The sequence below is a fragment of the Euprymna scolopes genome, chromosome 3 (assembly GCF_053919585.1).
Source record: "Euprymna scolopes isolate OS-2025 chromosome 3, ASM5391958v1, whole genome shotgun sequence".
Lineage (NCBI taxonomy): Eukaryota > Metazoa > Mollusca > Cephalopoda > Sepiida > Sepiolidae > Euprymna > Euprymna scolopes.
Window position 1 is genome coordinate 91,690,951 of NC_136484.1, and position 17,640 is coordinate 91,708,590.

Genomic DNA, 17,640 nt, shown 5'->3' on the forward strand with positions numbered 1-17,640 from the left:
GCTTTTTTCCTCGCCCCAAAGATGTTATAGGAAAAAGACTAACCCACATGCGGCGAGCAACAAATATTGAATATTTATCTTCCCGAAATCGAGCAAATTAAATAGACAGGCGAGCTTCGTTGTTAACTGTGAGATATTACCATTTATATGTGATATAAAAAGTTTTAAAAAGTTGTGAACTGACTGACCGCTTCTCTGAAAGAAGCCTTTTGTAGATGCACAGAAAAAGCGAACACACACACACACACACACACACACACACACACACACACACACACACACACACATACATACATACACACATACATACATTTTCGCTTTTATATTTATAGATAATTTCTTTTACTATATTTACTTTCAGATTTCGCTCTCAAAGTGAGTAAAGTATTTCTGATGTGTAATATTTCGTATTTTTCATGTAAAATTTCAAATATAATATGTGATGACTCGCTTACCTGTAAAAAGCAGGATAGTTATCAATTTGGTTTTCATTTCAAACAGCCAATAACACATCAGCGACATCTTTTTTCACCGGTAAAACTCCATTTAAGATCGTCGACTGCAACAGAAAATATCGCGCGAGTTTTTTCTGTTATGATCTGAAGTTTGGATTAAAAATAAAAATTAAAATAAAAACCCCAAAAAACGTTGTCTATCGGAATATATCTATTATCGATCAAGGAAAAACAGCATAAAATATTTATTTACGTAGAAAATTACAGTGCTACGACTTTCCGTTGATCGATCTGTACTCGTTCAAATCCGTTTGTTATTTGGGGTGATTTTTTTTAAAGATTATCTTTACTAAACCATCGAATTTTTATTTTATTTTTGAAAACTTATCTACTATACGTTACTACACGAAATGGAATCCAACTTGTTGAGGTCATCGAGGTCTTTCTTGCAACGATGATGATGTCGCACGGCCGCTTTTAATGATACCTTCTTGATGATGATGATGATGATGATTCTCGTATCGACTTAATCCTTTGATTTTATTTCGTGATAGTAAAGAGCAGAGGCGCGTTCAGTAAATCCTGGATAATCCCATTTGCAAATGTTATTTGCCTCCGTTAAATAATGTCGGTCATTTCAAGCTTCTCATATCGATGACTACGTAATGTGAATCTGTGTTTGTGCGCATTCACAGCACACGTCGTAATCGTCCAATCATTGTCTTCGTTCAGATTCGGTGTTTGATAGTGTCAATCACGTGGTCCCCGTGACTAATGTGATGAGGAGGTTGTTTTTCAAACAAAATAACAATTCAAGTTTACAAAAAAACAAAAACAAACAAAAAAAAATACTGTTTTATTTTGAAAGGTTCCTTTACCGAACGACACTTGCAATAATAAAAATACAACACATCTCTTCCGATCAAATAAAAATAGTCTCTTAATCTAAGGCCCCAAAGGTCACTCTGTATTTTATACGAACAGAAACAAAAAGTCCCCCTGCCCGTTTTGCTGATGAGAAATGAAAAAGGGCGGTCTAGCGATATACAGCTTCAGATTAGAATGCTTTCTGATTGCTTGCTATGTTATGATGACCTTTAATATTTATAGATGTCTAACTTCTCTTAATTTTAGTGAGAATTGCCGATGGCTTAGAGGTAATGTTCTAGCCAATGGAATCAAAAGTTGACTTTGTAACTGGTTTCCAATCTCCCGACTGTTATTATTGAGAGAGAGAGAGAGAGAGAGAGAAAGAGAGAGAGAGAGAGAGAGAGAGAGAGAATCTCATTTGGAGTAAGCCCATAATTAAAGGCTGTTTTATCTATGGACATAAACCCCACTGAGCAGGATATCTATTATCTAGAATGGATATTAATGTTGTAGAACTTCAAGAGATTGCCTTTTCTTATTCATCATTTCATGGACAATAACGAAACTATTAGGTCATATTCCAGATAAATTATTATTTACCACATCTTGCAAAGTAGATTCGAATATGGATAAAGTGGGTTACTATTTTATTGAGAGTACTAAAACCAAATTGCAGAGGAAACCAACGGCTGTTGTCAGGATGAAATCAACGCTAAACAATTGGTATCGACAAAAGTACTAAAAAATTTTGAACTATTTTCTGTCACTCAAACTCTGGAGAGCAGCACTTGTTGTTGCCGGTGAATGATCACTGATAATGACTCTTGTGAGAACTCATAGTGGGTAAACAATCAAAAACACTTATAAGATCCAAAACTACTGCAATAAAATTGTGCCAACTTTCGCATAAAGAGCCCATGGCATGAAGGCTGTAATAAAATTAGGAATTCTAGTTATGATTTAAACAAAAACTAAACAAAAAAAAAAAAAAACACTCACAACACTACGCATGAGCCAGGCAAGAAGTCGCCTATTTTTTTAAACTTTGAGATCACCAATTATCAAGGTCCTAAGGCCACTCGAGGATAAAGGTTAATGAATGTAAGGTATGCTAGAAACGAAAAAAAATTAAAAACGATTAAAGCTATACCCGACACAGCTTTAACAGGTGTTATTCATAACAGTTGAGGATACGTCATTGACATTCAGTTCGACAGAGACTTTATTGGACTTTACCTACATTCTGGAAGTGGTTAATGAAAATCGCCCGAGGCGTCTCTACTGGATAATGCCGATGGAGCTGTTCAAGCATTTTTGTAGGTTAGAATGCACTTCATTGTGTGCTAGCTTTTCAAAACCCCACCTGGGCTTTTGTGGTCATTATCATCATATCATATGAATCAGGTTATTCTGTTGTTAGTATTGGTTTCCTCTATATTCTTTCTGGTCAATATTATTTCTACAAAGACATCGAGTACTTGCGGGAGGCATCATATGAAGGTTGCCAACATCCTAAGTACAAGTGATTTTGTGGAACTTGGAACACCCAGGTCGTAAATCCATAACCACCGTCCAAACTGCAGCGTGGACATTATGCATTGAAAAACTGAGCACTTATTCGGGATTTGGTCTTTATCTAAGGAAGATAACTAGCATTTACTAAGGAAATAAAGTTATTTTGTTGGGGGCGATTTAGGACGCTGGAATAATCAATAGAAGAAGGAAACAAATTTCTTCTTTTATATATATATATATATATATATATATATATATATATATATGAAGAAACTTCATTATTTTCCAGTAACCTAATGTATACTCACAAATTCATTTTGTCAGGACACTGAAAAAGAAAGATTTATCTAAATATCTACCTAAATTTATCTAAATTATAAAGTTCATTTTTTGAACAGTCAATGATGAAGTTGTTTTTCGATATTAGCCAATGAAAAATATTTACCTACTTTAAAAAAAATAAACTTCGTTTATGAAGAATGTTTTTCTGTATTTAATAAAGAAAATTCTTAAATTTTACTTTTACTTATAAAATATTTTGTAATTAGAAAAATGACAATTTGTTTACTTTTTGAAAAAAAATAAAAAATTGTTGTATCTGTTCGGTCGAAAAGAGAGTTAGCATCCACTCGTGTAGCAGTGTCAGAAATTTCGTGAAAATAGTGAATAATTCCACCCCATCTTTCCAAGCTTATAACTCCTCGAAAAATGTAATTCAAGCCCTAATTTTTTTTTTTCAATTAAAGGAGTAAGGACCAAGGTTTTATTTAAAAAAAAAACAAAACAAAACAATGTGTTTTTTTTTTTTTAAAAAGGTTTTAAACTTCGGACTTTACAGGTAAATTTCTAAAAAACTGATTTTTTTTTTTGTTTTAAATTTGAATATATTATTTATTGACCTTTTCTCTTCAATTTGTGATATATAAACCTATTAAACATAAATTAATTATTTACTTTTTAATAGACATTTCAAAATGAGAGGCGTAAATTATTCGACCCCCTATCTTTCTAAGCTTATAACTCCTCGAAAAATGTAATTCAAGCCCTAATTTTTTTTTCAATTAAAGGAGCAAGGACCAAGGTTTCATTAAAAAAAAAAAAAAAAGACAAAAAGAAAAAATGTGTTCTTATAAAATAAGGTTTTAAACTTCGGACTTTACAGGTAAATTTCTAAAAAACTGATTTTTTTTTTTGTTTTAAATTTGAATATATTATTTATTGACCTTTTCTCTTCAATTTGTGATATATAAACCTATTAAACATAAATTAATTATTTACTTTTTAATAGACATTTCAAAATGGGGGGGGGCGTGAAAATGGGGGGGGGCGTGAAAATGGGGGGGCGTGAATTTAAAAAAAACGTTTGTCTAAAATATTATATTCGGTTTATTGGAAAGAACATAAAATTTCACATTGACCCTGAAAATATCGTAAAAATAGAATCAATAGAAAAATTTTGATAGATTTTTAAAATTTAAAAATTTAAAAATATTGAGTTTAAAAATTGAAAAATATTGAGTTCGGAAAATTCATTACTGTTTTAAAAAAAAAATAAAAATATTTTTATTACTTTTAAAACAACTGTAATAGTTTATTTTGGAAGTATAATCCATAAAGAAAATAAATAACCCACTTTTAACAGAGAAATTACGAGATTTTTATATTGTATTCGCAGTTTCGTGTTAGGGGTGTCAAAAATTCCTACAAAAATTCTGATACTGCTACCACTCGTGTCATTCTGCAAATCTGGGATATGATATATATATTTTTTAAATGTTAACAAGTTTTATTTACTTTTGTATTTTGGTTCATTATTACGGTTTATTTACGTCATTATTTTGTTTACGTTAATAAACACTTTTTAATTGAATTTTGATTTTTTACTTAAAATTTTTAATTTTAGTTCGCTATTTCACTCGTTTACTTTTTAACTGTCATTACAATTTTTACATTATTTGAATTATTTCATTGTTCCACCGATGAAGTTTCTTTGTATGTAAAAGAGAGAGAGAGAGAGAGAGAGAGAGAGAGAGAGAGAGAGAGAGAGAGAGAGAGAGAGAGAGAGAGAGAGAGAGAGAGAGAGAGAGAGAAAGAAATGTGTTTCCTTGTTCTACTGTTCCAATAATTTATATAAAAATCTTGTGCTGATTGGCAATTATGACGGCAATTAAAAATTGTAAAGAAAATACAGAAAAGTCTGTATGGTGTACGTATCAGTAACGGAACGAAGATAAAATATTCCAAAACATCCCATAATTTTATCAAATAGTTCTTTTTATACTATTGTTAAAAAAAAAAAAAATCAAATTTCACTTCGTGCCCATAAGTGGTGGGGGAAGTACCGGTGAAAGTAAAATGAAGGGCAGACAACCGACTTCATTTCAATTTTTTCCCCGAAAATATTCGAAACAAGATAAATAAATAAGATCTGACACCAAATAATAATTCATTAACATAATGTGCATTTTGTTAGATTTTTATTTATTTTTTTTCAGAAAATAAATTTTTCAAACAATATAAACATTTTTAGAATGTCATTTTACATAAGTTCTAAACAAAATTTGAAGAATATTAAAATAGTTTCAACCTTCACTTATCAGTAAATTTGTTTTCGAAAATTAAAAAAATACAAAATACAAAAAAAAAAAATAGAAAAGAAAAAATTACTTTATTAATTTTTGTGACTTTTGGAATATACCATTTCATTCCGTGACAAATAGCTACACGACGAAAGTTTTTTTTTTTTTTTACTTTTGTTTATCTCTGTCAGTGCCAATCAAAAATCTTCCTTTTCATGTCCTGACAAAATGGGAATTTTAAGAAATGTGTTTCCTGGTTCTATTGATCATTTAGCGTCCCAAATTGTCCTAAATTATTTGCAACAAAATAACTATATTTCCTTAGTAAATGCTAGTTATCTCCCTTAGATAAAGACCAAATTCCGAATAACTGCCACTTGTTTAGTTGTTAAGTTTACAATCTTAGGAAAAACATGCTTGAAATATAAGAAATATTCGTTAACTTTTGTTTGTATGAAAACTCAATTTTTTTTTCTATGGATTATTTTAGTATATGTACACTACACATGCATTGATTTCATGCATATTTCAAATTTTACAAGCGTAATTCTGAATAGATTTTAACTCGAAATGGTTTCTCATTTACTAACAGTTAACAAAAAACAAGATCATTATGTATGGTACCGCCTGTACACAATTTTATCGTATTCCGGTCACTAAACGGCCGTTTTACTGCTTGCATCTAACCTTCTGCACAGGGGGAAGGGGGACAATAAAAATATTCTGTTTAATTAAAAAATATGAGGAATGTACTTTAAAAAAAATAATGTTACATTTCTAATCTTGCTGGAGTTATTAAAATACTGATGATTCTGCTGTGTCTATTGAAAGAAAAAACTTTAAAATAAATATCAACATAAAAAAGCAAATAAAGAAAACAAGGGAAGCAATTCGTATATTTAAAAACGAGAATTACTTCCCTTGAGTCATCTTTTTTATATGTAGGATTATTTCTGACACAATTATTCGCTAATATTCACAACGACATGTAGCTTGTTGAATGAAAACAAAGTAAAATACAAAACCCACAGAAAATTACTTTTGTGAACTTAATTTTCTATTTTCTATAACTTGTAATTAACTACAGCGTTATCTTATCTAGAAAAAAAAAAACAACAAAAAAAAACCCCCAAAAGACAAAGAGGATGCGAGTGTTTTATTGGGTGGCATTTGTAGATTAACACCGTCTGCTGCCCCTCCCTCGTCAAGAAAATAAGATACTTTTGTTGGTGATTATTTTGTTTTATTAAATTAGACTTTAGAGTTGGGAATCAATTTCGTATATACATATGAAGTAAAATTTATGGTATTATAGCATTTTAAGGCAGTTCACATTATTTTCACCACTAACCCTAAATTATCATAGCTTCCAGTTTAGGATTAAGTTTAGAGTGAGAATTAGTTTAGAAAACCGTATTGAATGTTTTGAAACATCATTTATTGGCAAAAAATAAATTGGAATGTATTGGAATAGATGTTTACAGAATTAATTAAGAAGAAATCCTATTTTATAAAGAATATTAGTTAAGTGTTAAATGCAGATATATCACACTTCGAATTTGTGCAAGAGTGATTTTGCCTTATAATTTTTGTACCTAACATCGAGCTTTGTGAAAAATACATTTTACTGCAGGAAGTTAATAATATAAAAAAAAAATCAGAATAACTGGTACAAATGAGTTAATACATCTGTTACAAGTTCAATAGCATTACACCCCCCCTAACTATTTGTAGTGACTGAATCCTGATCTGATTCCTACAGACACTTAAAACAATTGACTCTAACTGCTACATTCTTTTTCCCCCGCTTCGTTGGATTTGCTTTTTCTGTCACTTCCTAAAACAAGTAAGTTTTTACAGGAACATGTGAACTCAAAGTATTTTCAACTAATTAAAATTGTTGTATGTCTCAAAAGTAACACGTATGTATGAATGTAATGAGCCAATGCGAAGTTAGAAACTCCTATAAAATAAGCAGCCAATAGCTAAAGAGACTTTGCCAGCCGGTCGAACAAAAGGAATCCAAGAACGTCTGTTGAACACGCATCCTCCGTGCAGTTTCATACCAGCTTTATTCATCTCGTGCACATATTCCTACGCGCGAACATCAGTCAGGCGAACAGAAACGAATTTCTACTTACAGTTATACACTCATTAAAAATAACAAATTAATCCAAAATACAATGCCACGCTGCCAAATACTAACATACTTTTATCACTTACATACGCATATTATTTACACTATGAACATTTTTACTTGTGTCTACTTACTTAACCTTCTTTACTCAAAAACGTATTTACATTATGAACATTTTAATGACTGAAATTAACGTTTATATTCTTATCTCTTGCTGGTGTTAGCAGATCAGGCTGTCCGAAGATATTGGCTTCTTGAGACGAAATACACCTAAAATTGACGCCTTTTGTTTTTCTACTTCCTTTTGCAAAACTTAATTATGTTCTGCAAAAACCAAAACCAAAAATACAGCTCACCTTTCCCCCTTTTTTCTTCTTCTTCCCATTCCCCTTTCTCTTTCTACCCCCCCCTTTCCTGACTGGTTTCCTGACTTAAAATGTACAAGCATTAATACTGTAACCCTTTTCTCGCTCCCATTGCAAAACTAATTCATGTTTTGCAGGGCAGGGAACAAAAACGATAAAAATCCACTATAAAACAACCCAACCAAAACGCTTGAAGAATAAAAACCTTCTACAAAATAACTGGATGCAACATGAATACTATACTTGTAACGCCAGTCTATGTTTTAGTAAAACTACCAGAAAAAGATCTTGTGAGTCTTGTTTTCTCACATACACGTAAATTTGGTGGTGATACACATTGAAGTATTTTTTATTTACTGTTAATCAAATACTTTTTGAAAAAATAAATAAGGGAAAATGTGACCGAATTATTAGTATTTTTTGCTTCCTTACGAAAGCAAAATGTCACACGAGGTCGTTTTTAATGTGGGGTTAAACCAGCTCCCCCAAGTAAGGCAAAATGGGCACTCTGGTAGAGACCAAAAATAATAATTGCCTCGGTATAGAGGGTTTCGCTTTCCATTGACAGAGAGAAATTACCTTAAGAGTAAGGCCAAGAACAACAGATGAGACTGAATTATTAAGAAACTGTAAACATGACTTCTATTTATTTTTCTTTTAAGTCCTTCATCCGGGCAACAGCAGGTAAACGCTCGTTATAAAATGAGTCTCGACTTACAAATCACGACCAGATATATAACTATTTACGCTTTTATTTTGAGTTGATCTTTTATCTAAATTAGGCATGATACAGTACAGTATTTGCGTAATAAACTTCTATCTATTACCCCCTCCGCCCAGAGGGTGTGATTGACTTATTGCTGGTTTCCTGAGGCACTTTCACCGGAAAATACCAACGAATCTATTTTCCGATATTTTGTACCCTTACTGAATGCGCAATAGTTAAACTGGCATTGTGACTAACTTGCTATAATAGGAAGCATATAACACTTCTTTTATATGAGGGTCCATTTCTAATGTTATGTTTTCAGTCACGCGTGATAAAGAAACCAAATAATCAAAGTGTTTATATATATATATATATTATATATATATATATATATATGGGCTCAACTCTCCTCCTGATATTCATCAACGATCTCCCAAATCACATTAGATCATTTATAAACATTTATGCTGACGTCACTACAATTCTATAGCAACACTTCAAAGGCCGAAAATGACAAAGATTTATATAATTCTCTCTCCTCTGATCTTGAGCACTTAGTGCAATGGGGGAAAAGGTGGCCGGTTAATTTAATGCATATAAAAACAAGCTTTTCTCTTTCCATCATCAACGCTCTGACCCACATCTGGACAAAATTGAAATGGACGTCGCTCAGGATGCTTCATGTTTAGACAAACTTTTTGCTCTGACCTTCACCTCTGATCTGAAATGAAGTACAGACATCAAATGCGTTACCAAGGTCGTTAGAAAAATAGTTGGATCATTCTACCGCTCTTGTAGATATCCCACTGCTAATACAATCCTCTACAAGAGGTAAGTACATTCTAGGATGGAGTATTGTTGATAAATATGGGCAAGAGCTGCCCGAAGCATCTATCCTGCTTTGACAGAGTTCAAAACCGACTTCATAATAGGTGATGTCCTTTTCTTTTCCCTGCAACCTCTTTCCCACAGAAGAGACGTCGCGGGCTTATCTCTGCTCGATCGTTATGTTCATGGCAAGTGTTCGACTGAGCTCCGATCTATAGTTACGTTTGTCAATCTTTCACACACACACACAAAATACACTCACCTAGTATAAAATATTTCCCCACTCTCTATCGATGTTTAAACCTAAACGTGGATTCCACGAATAAAGCTTCTTGGTAACGTCCTCAATTAATCTAATTATACAAAATTTTCACTACTAATGATTACTACGCTATTGTCCCAATGACTATCGTACACACATTAACCCTTGAGTGGCCTCCGAGCCTTGATATGTGGTGATCCCTTTGTAAAATAAAAAAGACAAACACACAACAAAAAAAAAAAAAGAAAAAAAACGATCTCTTAATGAAATTGTGTTTGAGATGAGTATATTTGCTGATAACATGCCGTCCCATTCCTGACATGTTGGAAGAAAGAACACGCACTTATTCAACGCAATGTCTGAACCCTTGGAAAAGAAAATTCAATTTGTAGTTGAATGGTGACGTAAATAGATAATAACATTTAATACTATTAAGACAAAGCCCCTTTCCTTTAACAAAAAGAACTCTTTCAACCACTGATCGCCATGACTAATAGCAACTTATCTAAGGGTTCACTATTCATACTCCCAAGCCCAACATTCACAGCAAATATGATTTGGAACAAATACAGTAAATAATCAACTCCTTTAGATGTCCCTGCAGATATGCTCCCTATTCACAATAGTTCTTTACGTATCAATAGCAATTGTGTTTTGTTTTGGATGAGTATAAATTAAATAAACAAATTGTCTGTTTCTACTTCCGTAAAAGTAATTGCCATTGCCAGTTAAATATTCTTTAGATAAATTGATAAAATATGCTATTATTTAGCCATCGGATATTGAATATCGTTTTTAGACGATAAAAATCCTCTTCCGTCTTTGCGTAAAAAAAAAAAAAAAATCAGCCAATTAATTCCGTTTACAAAAAAAAGTGTTAATCATTGAATTTAGTTTAATTCTTACAATTTTATAGCCTCTTCCTTGTCAGCTATATGTCCTTTAATTGAATAAATCTTCGACGAGTTTATCTATAAAAATAGAGGTGACAGCTGATAACAATTGTACGAACATTATTTTAGCATATTATTTTATAGGAATTTTTCTCGTTTTATTTACATTTTTTTAAAACAATTTTATTTCACTTGTAATTTCGCAATTGGAATGATAAGAAGAAAGCTTAAAAGGCTACACGCGTCGTTATAGGTTGTGGGTCAGAGATCATTTTAAAATGAGTTCAATATGGAAACGAAACTCCTCAAAGGTAAAAACAAAGTTATGGTACTTATGCAGAATATGAACCGTGCTATTTTTATCAAGATTATTCATTTTAAATTCGATTTTTACGGTGTCCTTTGTTTATTGTAAGGTGAAAATAATTAAAGAAGACCCTCTCCCCATGTTAAGAATTGCTTTCTAAATAATAACATTTATTTCAGCACATATTCTGCAAAAGTAACAGCATTTCTTAATTTCGTTATTTCGGTGAAAATGCTCTGGGGGACCACCTGAAGACGATCACTGTGTACTAGTTGTCTAAACTGCAAAAGGTGTTGATTCCGAAAGTCGTTCTTAACATGAGGCGTTTGGGGTGTTAATTCCGAAGATATTTTCTTATTTCAACCTCCTCGTAATCTATTTCTTAAAGGTAAGTCTTCGGGTGGTCCCCCAGTGCACGTTCACCGTTATTTCTTTAATGCCTAATCGATAGTAAACTGAAGACTAGCTTACATCAATTTCAACGTTATAAATTGTGGGCAGCATTTTACTGCAGGTTCAAGATGGCCGACAATTTTTTTCACAAACAAAAAACTTTATTTTAAAATTCTGTCCCAAGTCTTTTAACTTAAAAATATTGATGTAAAAGTAAAAGGAATTTTAAAAAGAAATGTTCTCATTACAAACCGTTAATTTAAAAAAAATAAAAAACATAAAAATTGATTTTGGTTTGAGGGTAAAACTGTTGCCGTAGACTTTTTGTTAATTCATCATTCATCGACAAACAAAATGACTAACGGATCTTTAAAAGCGCTATATTGTCCAAAAATAGGTGATCATTTTACGCTAAGTGTATATGCGAAATTAATAGTGTGCTTTAAGGTATAAAATATTGTGCCTTTTAAAATTTCTTTTTCCCACCTACGTTTTATATATAATCGCCCGAAAGAGGAGAATCTCATTTTAATTTTAGGTGAAGAAATACAATGTGAAGAACTCTAATAATACAAGATTCAAAATCTGAGATTATATATATATATATATATATATATATGAATCAAATAACAGATCAAGCATTTTATCCGAGCGTGATATTTTTATGGGTGGCGAGTCTCCTAATAAATCAATTGAAAAACGTCATTAAAGCGTCTTTACGCAAAACATGCGTGTGTGCAGTTTCCATTTCCATGGCGATTTACCAAAATAATTTACACAATTTATTTAATCTATAAAATATATTATTCCACGTTTGGTTAGCAGCGTATATATTTTTGGTGCTGATGCATTTACTGATCCGCGCTATTTTTTAAATTGTATTTTCAAGTTTAATTAAAGTTTTATGTTTTTTTTTTATTCAATTGTAATGTTAAAGTACAGAATAGGTACAAAACACCCTTCCGTCCCCATGTTAAGAATGGCTTTTTGTTACTAGTGCATAGTGATCCGGACGTAAATAATAACGTTATTTAAAAAGCCATTCTTAACATGGGGAGGGGAGGGTGTTTTGTACCTATTCTATACTTCACCCTTACAATTGAAAAAAAAACATATAAAATTTTAATTAAACTTGGAAATACGATTTAAAAAACAGCGCGGATCACTCTCTGCAATAGCACCGGCTTTTTAAATAATAACGTTATTATTTCAGCACGGATCAATAAGTGCATGAGTACCTTTTTTTTCGTAAAAACGATGCAATTACTTTTTTGTGTTTAGTAAAATATTATTAACGCCACGTATTATTTATATCATTCGGACTACTGTTCCCATCTCGGATATTATCCACGCAACGTTAAAGATTCTTGAGGTCGACACGGCGCACTTCAAGAAAGTCGACGATTACATCAACCGAAACGCTGTAAGGTGAAAACACTAGTCCAAATACATTATCAATCCTCATCTAAATGATACCCAAACATATTTATGAAACGATATTTTTTAAAACCGTATTTGTGAAAACACGTTGATTTAGTGTAGGTGTTTATCAACCTGCGATTGCTTTGTGATAAGATCATTGCGTATTAATTTCAGTGGCTATCTTTTTAAATATTTGTTCTGGACATATTTGAAACGTCTATGGATAGTCACCAACTTACAACTTGAATTATAAGGTTTTAGTTTCGTATACGTATATATACCAGCCACCTTTTCCCCCATTGCACTACGTGCTCAAGATCAGAGGAGAGAGAATTATATAAATCTTTGTCATTTTCGGTCTTTGAAGTGTTGCTATAGAATTGTAGTGACGCCAGCATAAATGTCTACAAATGATCTAAATGTGATTTAGGAGATCGCTGAAGATCAGGAAGAGGGTTGGGTCCAAGATGGAACCCTGAGGGACGCCAGCGTTAATACTGTGAGCTTCTGATTTCTGCCAATCAACCACTACTCTTCTAAAGCTATCAGAGATGAATGATTTAATAATTGAGAAGACACTATCCCGTAGTTGGAGATCTTATGTAGTAGACCTTTATGTCATGCCCTATCAAAAGCTTTTGATATGTCAGGAGCAATTGCCCTTATAAGGAATAATAATGGTCCAAGGATTGACACCTGAAGGAAACTTGCATTAATGTTATGTTTGGTTGTGTGACTATTGATGCCAAACTGGACCTGTCTTTTAGCTGAGAAGGATCTGATCATATTAAATATTCATCTAGTCCTATTGTATAATGTAATTTTTATAAATATTTCATGCATACTATATTATTATATAAATGAACTTTTCGTGTGCAAGTAGGTTCGTTCCCTATGGATTCGGAAACAGCTGGGACGATTTTTATAATGTCACCTGAAGGTACTTGATTTGTCTGGAAGTGTTCCAACGTAGATTTTGTATCTGAATGCTGATAAATATCGATAATCGAAAAAATCCAATTAAAGAAAGAAATCTGATTCTGTAAAGTTGAGTTTTTTTTCTCGGTCTGACGTAAAAGCCTATTTTTTTTTTTTTTTACTTAAAACTTATTAAAACGAATTTCTTAATATACTCAGTCAATGATATGCGAGCAACTACATTAAGCCTAACTAATTTTCATATTCCTTTGAAAAACGAAGCTCATTAGTTTATTATTCATCTTTTGTTTTCTTATTGGGTGATTGGTTTCATTTAGCTATTACACTTAATCATATTTCTTTATAGTTTCTTCATTCTGCACAGTTATGTGAAATTTATGATGAAAACGTTTTAGCGTGTGGAAATCTTTTCTATCTCCCCCCTCTCTCTCTCTCTCTTTCTCATTCTCTCTCTCTCTCACACGCACACTCACATACATAAAGTGACCTTGTCAGATTAAAGTCAACAATAAATACAAAAAAATGACAATATTTAATAACGCAAAAGTTTTTTTATACATTTAGTAAATCGTCGTAACGTAACCACTTTATGTGTAACATTTAAAGAAGTCTTCTACGAATTCTCGACTAAACAGTAAAAAACCCACGTACACACCTAATAGTAATAATGAACTAATCCCATCTTAATTTGGACCATTCCAGTAAAATTTGACGACTAAATGATTTTTTTTATTATAAACTTTCCAGATTAAGCTTTTGTTATTTAACCAGTTATGAATAAAAATGTGTCGTAAACTACTTTTCTCATTTAATATCGACTTTTTTCCGTGGATATTTTTTTCGAAGATTTAAATCTAGACAATTATTCGACTAAATATATGTTCTGCGAGGCAGCCAAAATTTAATTAATCGAATCGCACTGAAAATGTGTTGTACCTTTTTTTCTTCTTTTTTTTTGCGTAGCAAAACTAACACACAAAGATGTAGAAGTGTCAGGAAAAATACCAAACCCCAATAAAAGGAACAAAGAACAGATATTTGCGTACGTTCCTTAATACAATAAAATAAATACAGCACTATTCAAAGATAAGTTGGTGAACACGTCGAGCACAGGCATAGACTGACATTTATTTGTATCAAATATGGTCGAATTACAGAAAGGATGTCAAATTTTAATAACGATTGAATGGGTGGCATTTGAACGGGCCAGTTTGTATTTAAATCTGATGAATTTACAGATTAAATGTTTTTTTTTTTAATTATCAATGATAACTTATGCATAGAATGGGACAAGCAGCTGTTTATAAACAATTGATTTGAAATCTGAAATCTGATACTAATGGAGTTTTAGTATCTGTCTAACGCCGAAATTAGATTATTTTTTTTCTATCTGACGCTAGATCTATACTTTTCTCTTTCGATGCTCAATTCAGTTTACTACAATGTTCCAGACATGCATAATCTTTTAATGCTCAATTAAGGGAGTAGTGTAGTATTTGTGGTGTCTCCAGGCTACCATTCTACAAGACATTACCTCTCCCCCTTAATCGGTAGATGTGTAATATATGTTGATTCGCCATATATGCGAACTATATAAAATGCTATTGGGTTCTAAACACCAAAAACTAATCAGCATAAGCACAACAAATCATGAACGCACATGAATAATAATAATAATGATAATAATAATAATAATAATAATGATAATAATGATAATAATAATGATAATAATAATGATAATAATCTGAATAATAATAATAATTATAATAATAATAATTATAATAATCTGAAGGACATTGAATGGTTTGGATTAAACAATCTTAATATTTTTTCATCTGCTATAATGTTGATCGCGTGCTTTTTTTAAGTTTATTTTCCGTAACACTGAACATATTCTACTAAGATATGTGAAATACAAAGAGAAAGGCAGATACATTGCGAAGTACATTATTTTCCAACTGTAACAGTAAAATTTCGTTAAGTGAAGAATGACGAAAATCACATTTCTAAACTTATAATTTGGTCTTTTTTTGCTTGTTATTATTAGCTATTAACTATCTTAGAAAAGTACTTAACCTATCTGAAACATCATTCGCAATGTATGTTGTTTTAAAGAAATAATTATAATAATTATTAGAATTAATAAAAATAAAACGAATTAGAATCGTCAGATGAAAATAACAGATGATTAGAATAATTTTTTTCCTAACAAAATGCAGCAGTTAATGTGTCGTTTTTTGTAGTAATAAATAAATACACAATAAGTGAATCGATTATTTAAAATATGAAATTAAGTATTTAAAAGGTCAGTTGTTAAAACATTTGAATGTAAATCCTTACGTTTAGATTTCCGGACATGTCATCTGCATTATTTATTGTTTACATGCAATGTTTTTTCAGTTTCTAAAAGTATTTAAAATATCTGATATTTCGAAATTAGACAAATTTTGCAGTATATTTATTACATTAATAATAAATTGTTTATAAAAAATACCGCCTTACGTTTAGCACAAGAGGAAGAAAAAGTCCTTGTGGTTGTTAGGAAGACAGTTCTTGCTGCGAATATCTTACAAAGATGAATAGAGATTTGAAATCAGTTGAGGTACAAAACAGATAAAAAAAAAACAGTTTATCACAGGTTCACTAATATTGACATAATCTGTATAATAACATTCTCAGACAAGCTATCGCCCCTTTGTAAAAAAGTACGTTCAAAGTTGATCAACACTTTTAAAAGTATTTTCTAATTTTAAACACTGCTGTATTCAATTGCTGTAATGATGAAACAATAGAATCAGTAATTCAATCGAACTTCACAAAAATTCGTTTTATTTATTTCATATGTCGACAGAAATCTGAGATCACGTGAACCCCGTTCGACAGCACCACCGACTTGAACATAATGTGTTGTAAATTTTCCCTTTGTCTTCTCTGTTTATGGCTTATTCGTCATCTTTCACACTGGCTGCTACCGAGGAGAGGTGCGCACGAGTTCACAAGTGAAGCGAGGTGCTCGCTGGGCAAAACAACAAACAGCTCACTTAAAATTAATTTTTCAAAAAACATTTTTTTTTTTTTACAGTGATCACCACTTATCAAGGCCCGGAAGCCACTCAGGGATAAGGGTTATTGCAAGTACATTAAGTTAGTGAGGAGATTTGATGAAGTGTTTACTTAAGGGGGCGGTTCATTAGGAATTTGTTAACGTTGGACTTGAAGACATCCAAGTTGTAGTCCGGAGGGAAGCAGGCAGATGGAACAGTTCCACAGGCGTGCAGTTCTAAGAAAGAAGCTTTGTTCATGGAATCCGCGTTTTGATTTAGGCACAGATATAGAGTGGGGGAAATTTTTCACAGTGGATTCAGCTAGACGGGTGTTTTTCGTGAAAGATTGGCGAGGGGGGACCAGAGATTGGAGTTCAGACGAGCACCTGCCATGGAAATAACGATAAAACAAGGACAGGCTCGCAACGTCTCTTCTGTGGGAGAGAAGTTGCAGGGTAGAGAAAAGGGCATCTCCCACTAAGCCACGAAGTCTATTTTGTACTCTGTCAAGGAAGGATAGGCTGTTTTTAGCAGCTCCTGCCCAGATATGGCAACAGTATTCCATCCTTGGACGTACTTGGCTTTTATATAGATAGAGAATTGCATCAGTAGTGAGATATCTTCTGGAGCGGTAGAAGGATCCCACCATCTTTCCAGCGACCTTGGTAACAGACTTGATGTAGGTGTTCCATTTCAGATCAGGAGTAAAGGTCAAACCCAGAAGCTTGTCAAAACACGGAGCCTCACCCAGACGAGAGCCATCCATCACAATTGATGCCAGCTGGGGATCAGAGCGTTGATGATGTAAGGATAGGAGTTTGGTTTTGGATGCATTAAAGTTGACCAGCCACATCTTCCCCCACTGAACCACACGCTCGAGATCAGAGGAGAGAGAATCAGAGAGAACTTTGTCATTTACAGC

The 17,640-nt window shown here is 32.4% G+C and overlaps 1 protein-coding gene across 1 annotated transcript in view; it reads right to left on the reverse strand.

Annotated features, from left to right (window-relative positions):
* LOC145257577 (uncharacterized) overlaps nt 1-17,640 on the reverse strand; it is a 140,304-nt gene that overhangs the window by 61,674 nt on the left and 60,990 nt on the right. The window contains exon 2 of the mRNA XM_080115671.1: nt 456-599. Within this exon, the coding sequence (XP_079971797.1) occupies nt 456-522 (67 nt within the window). The 5' untranslated portion in view covers nt 523-599. The remainder of the gene's footprint in view (nt 1-455; nt 600-17,640) is intronic.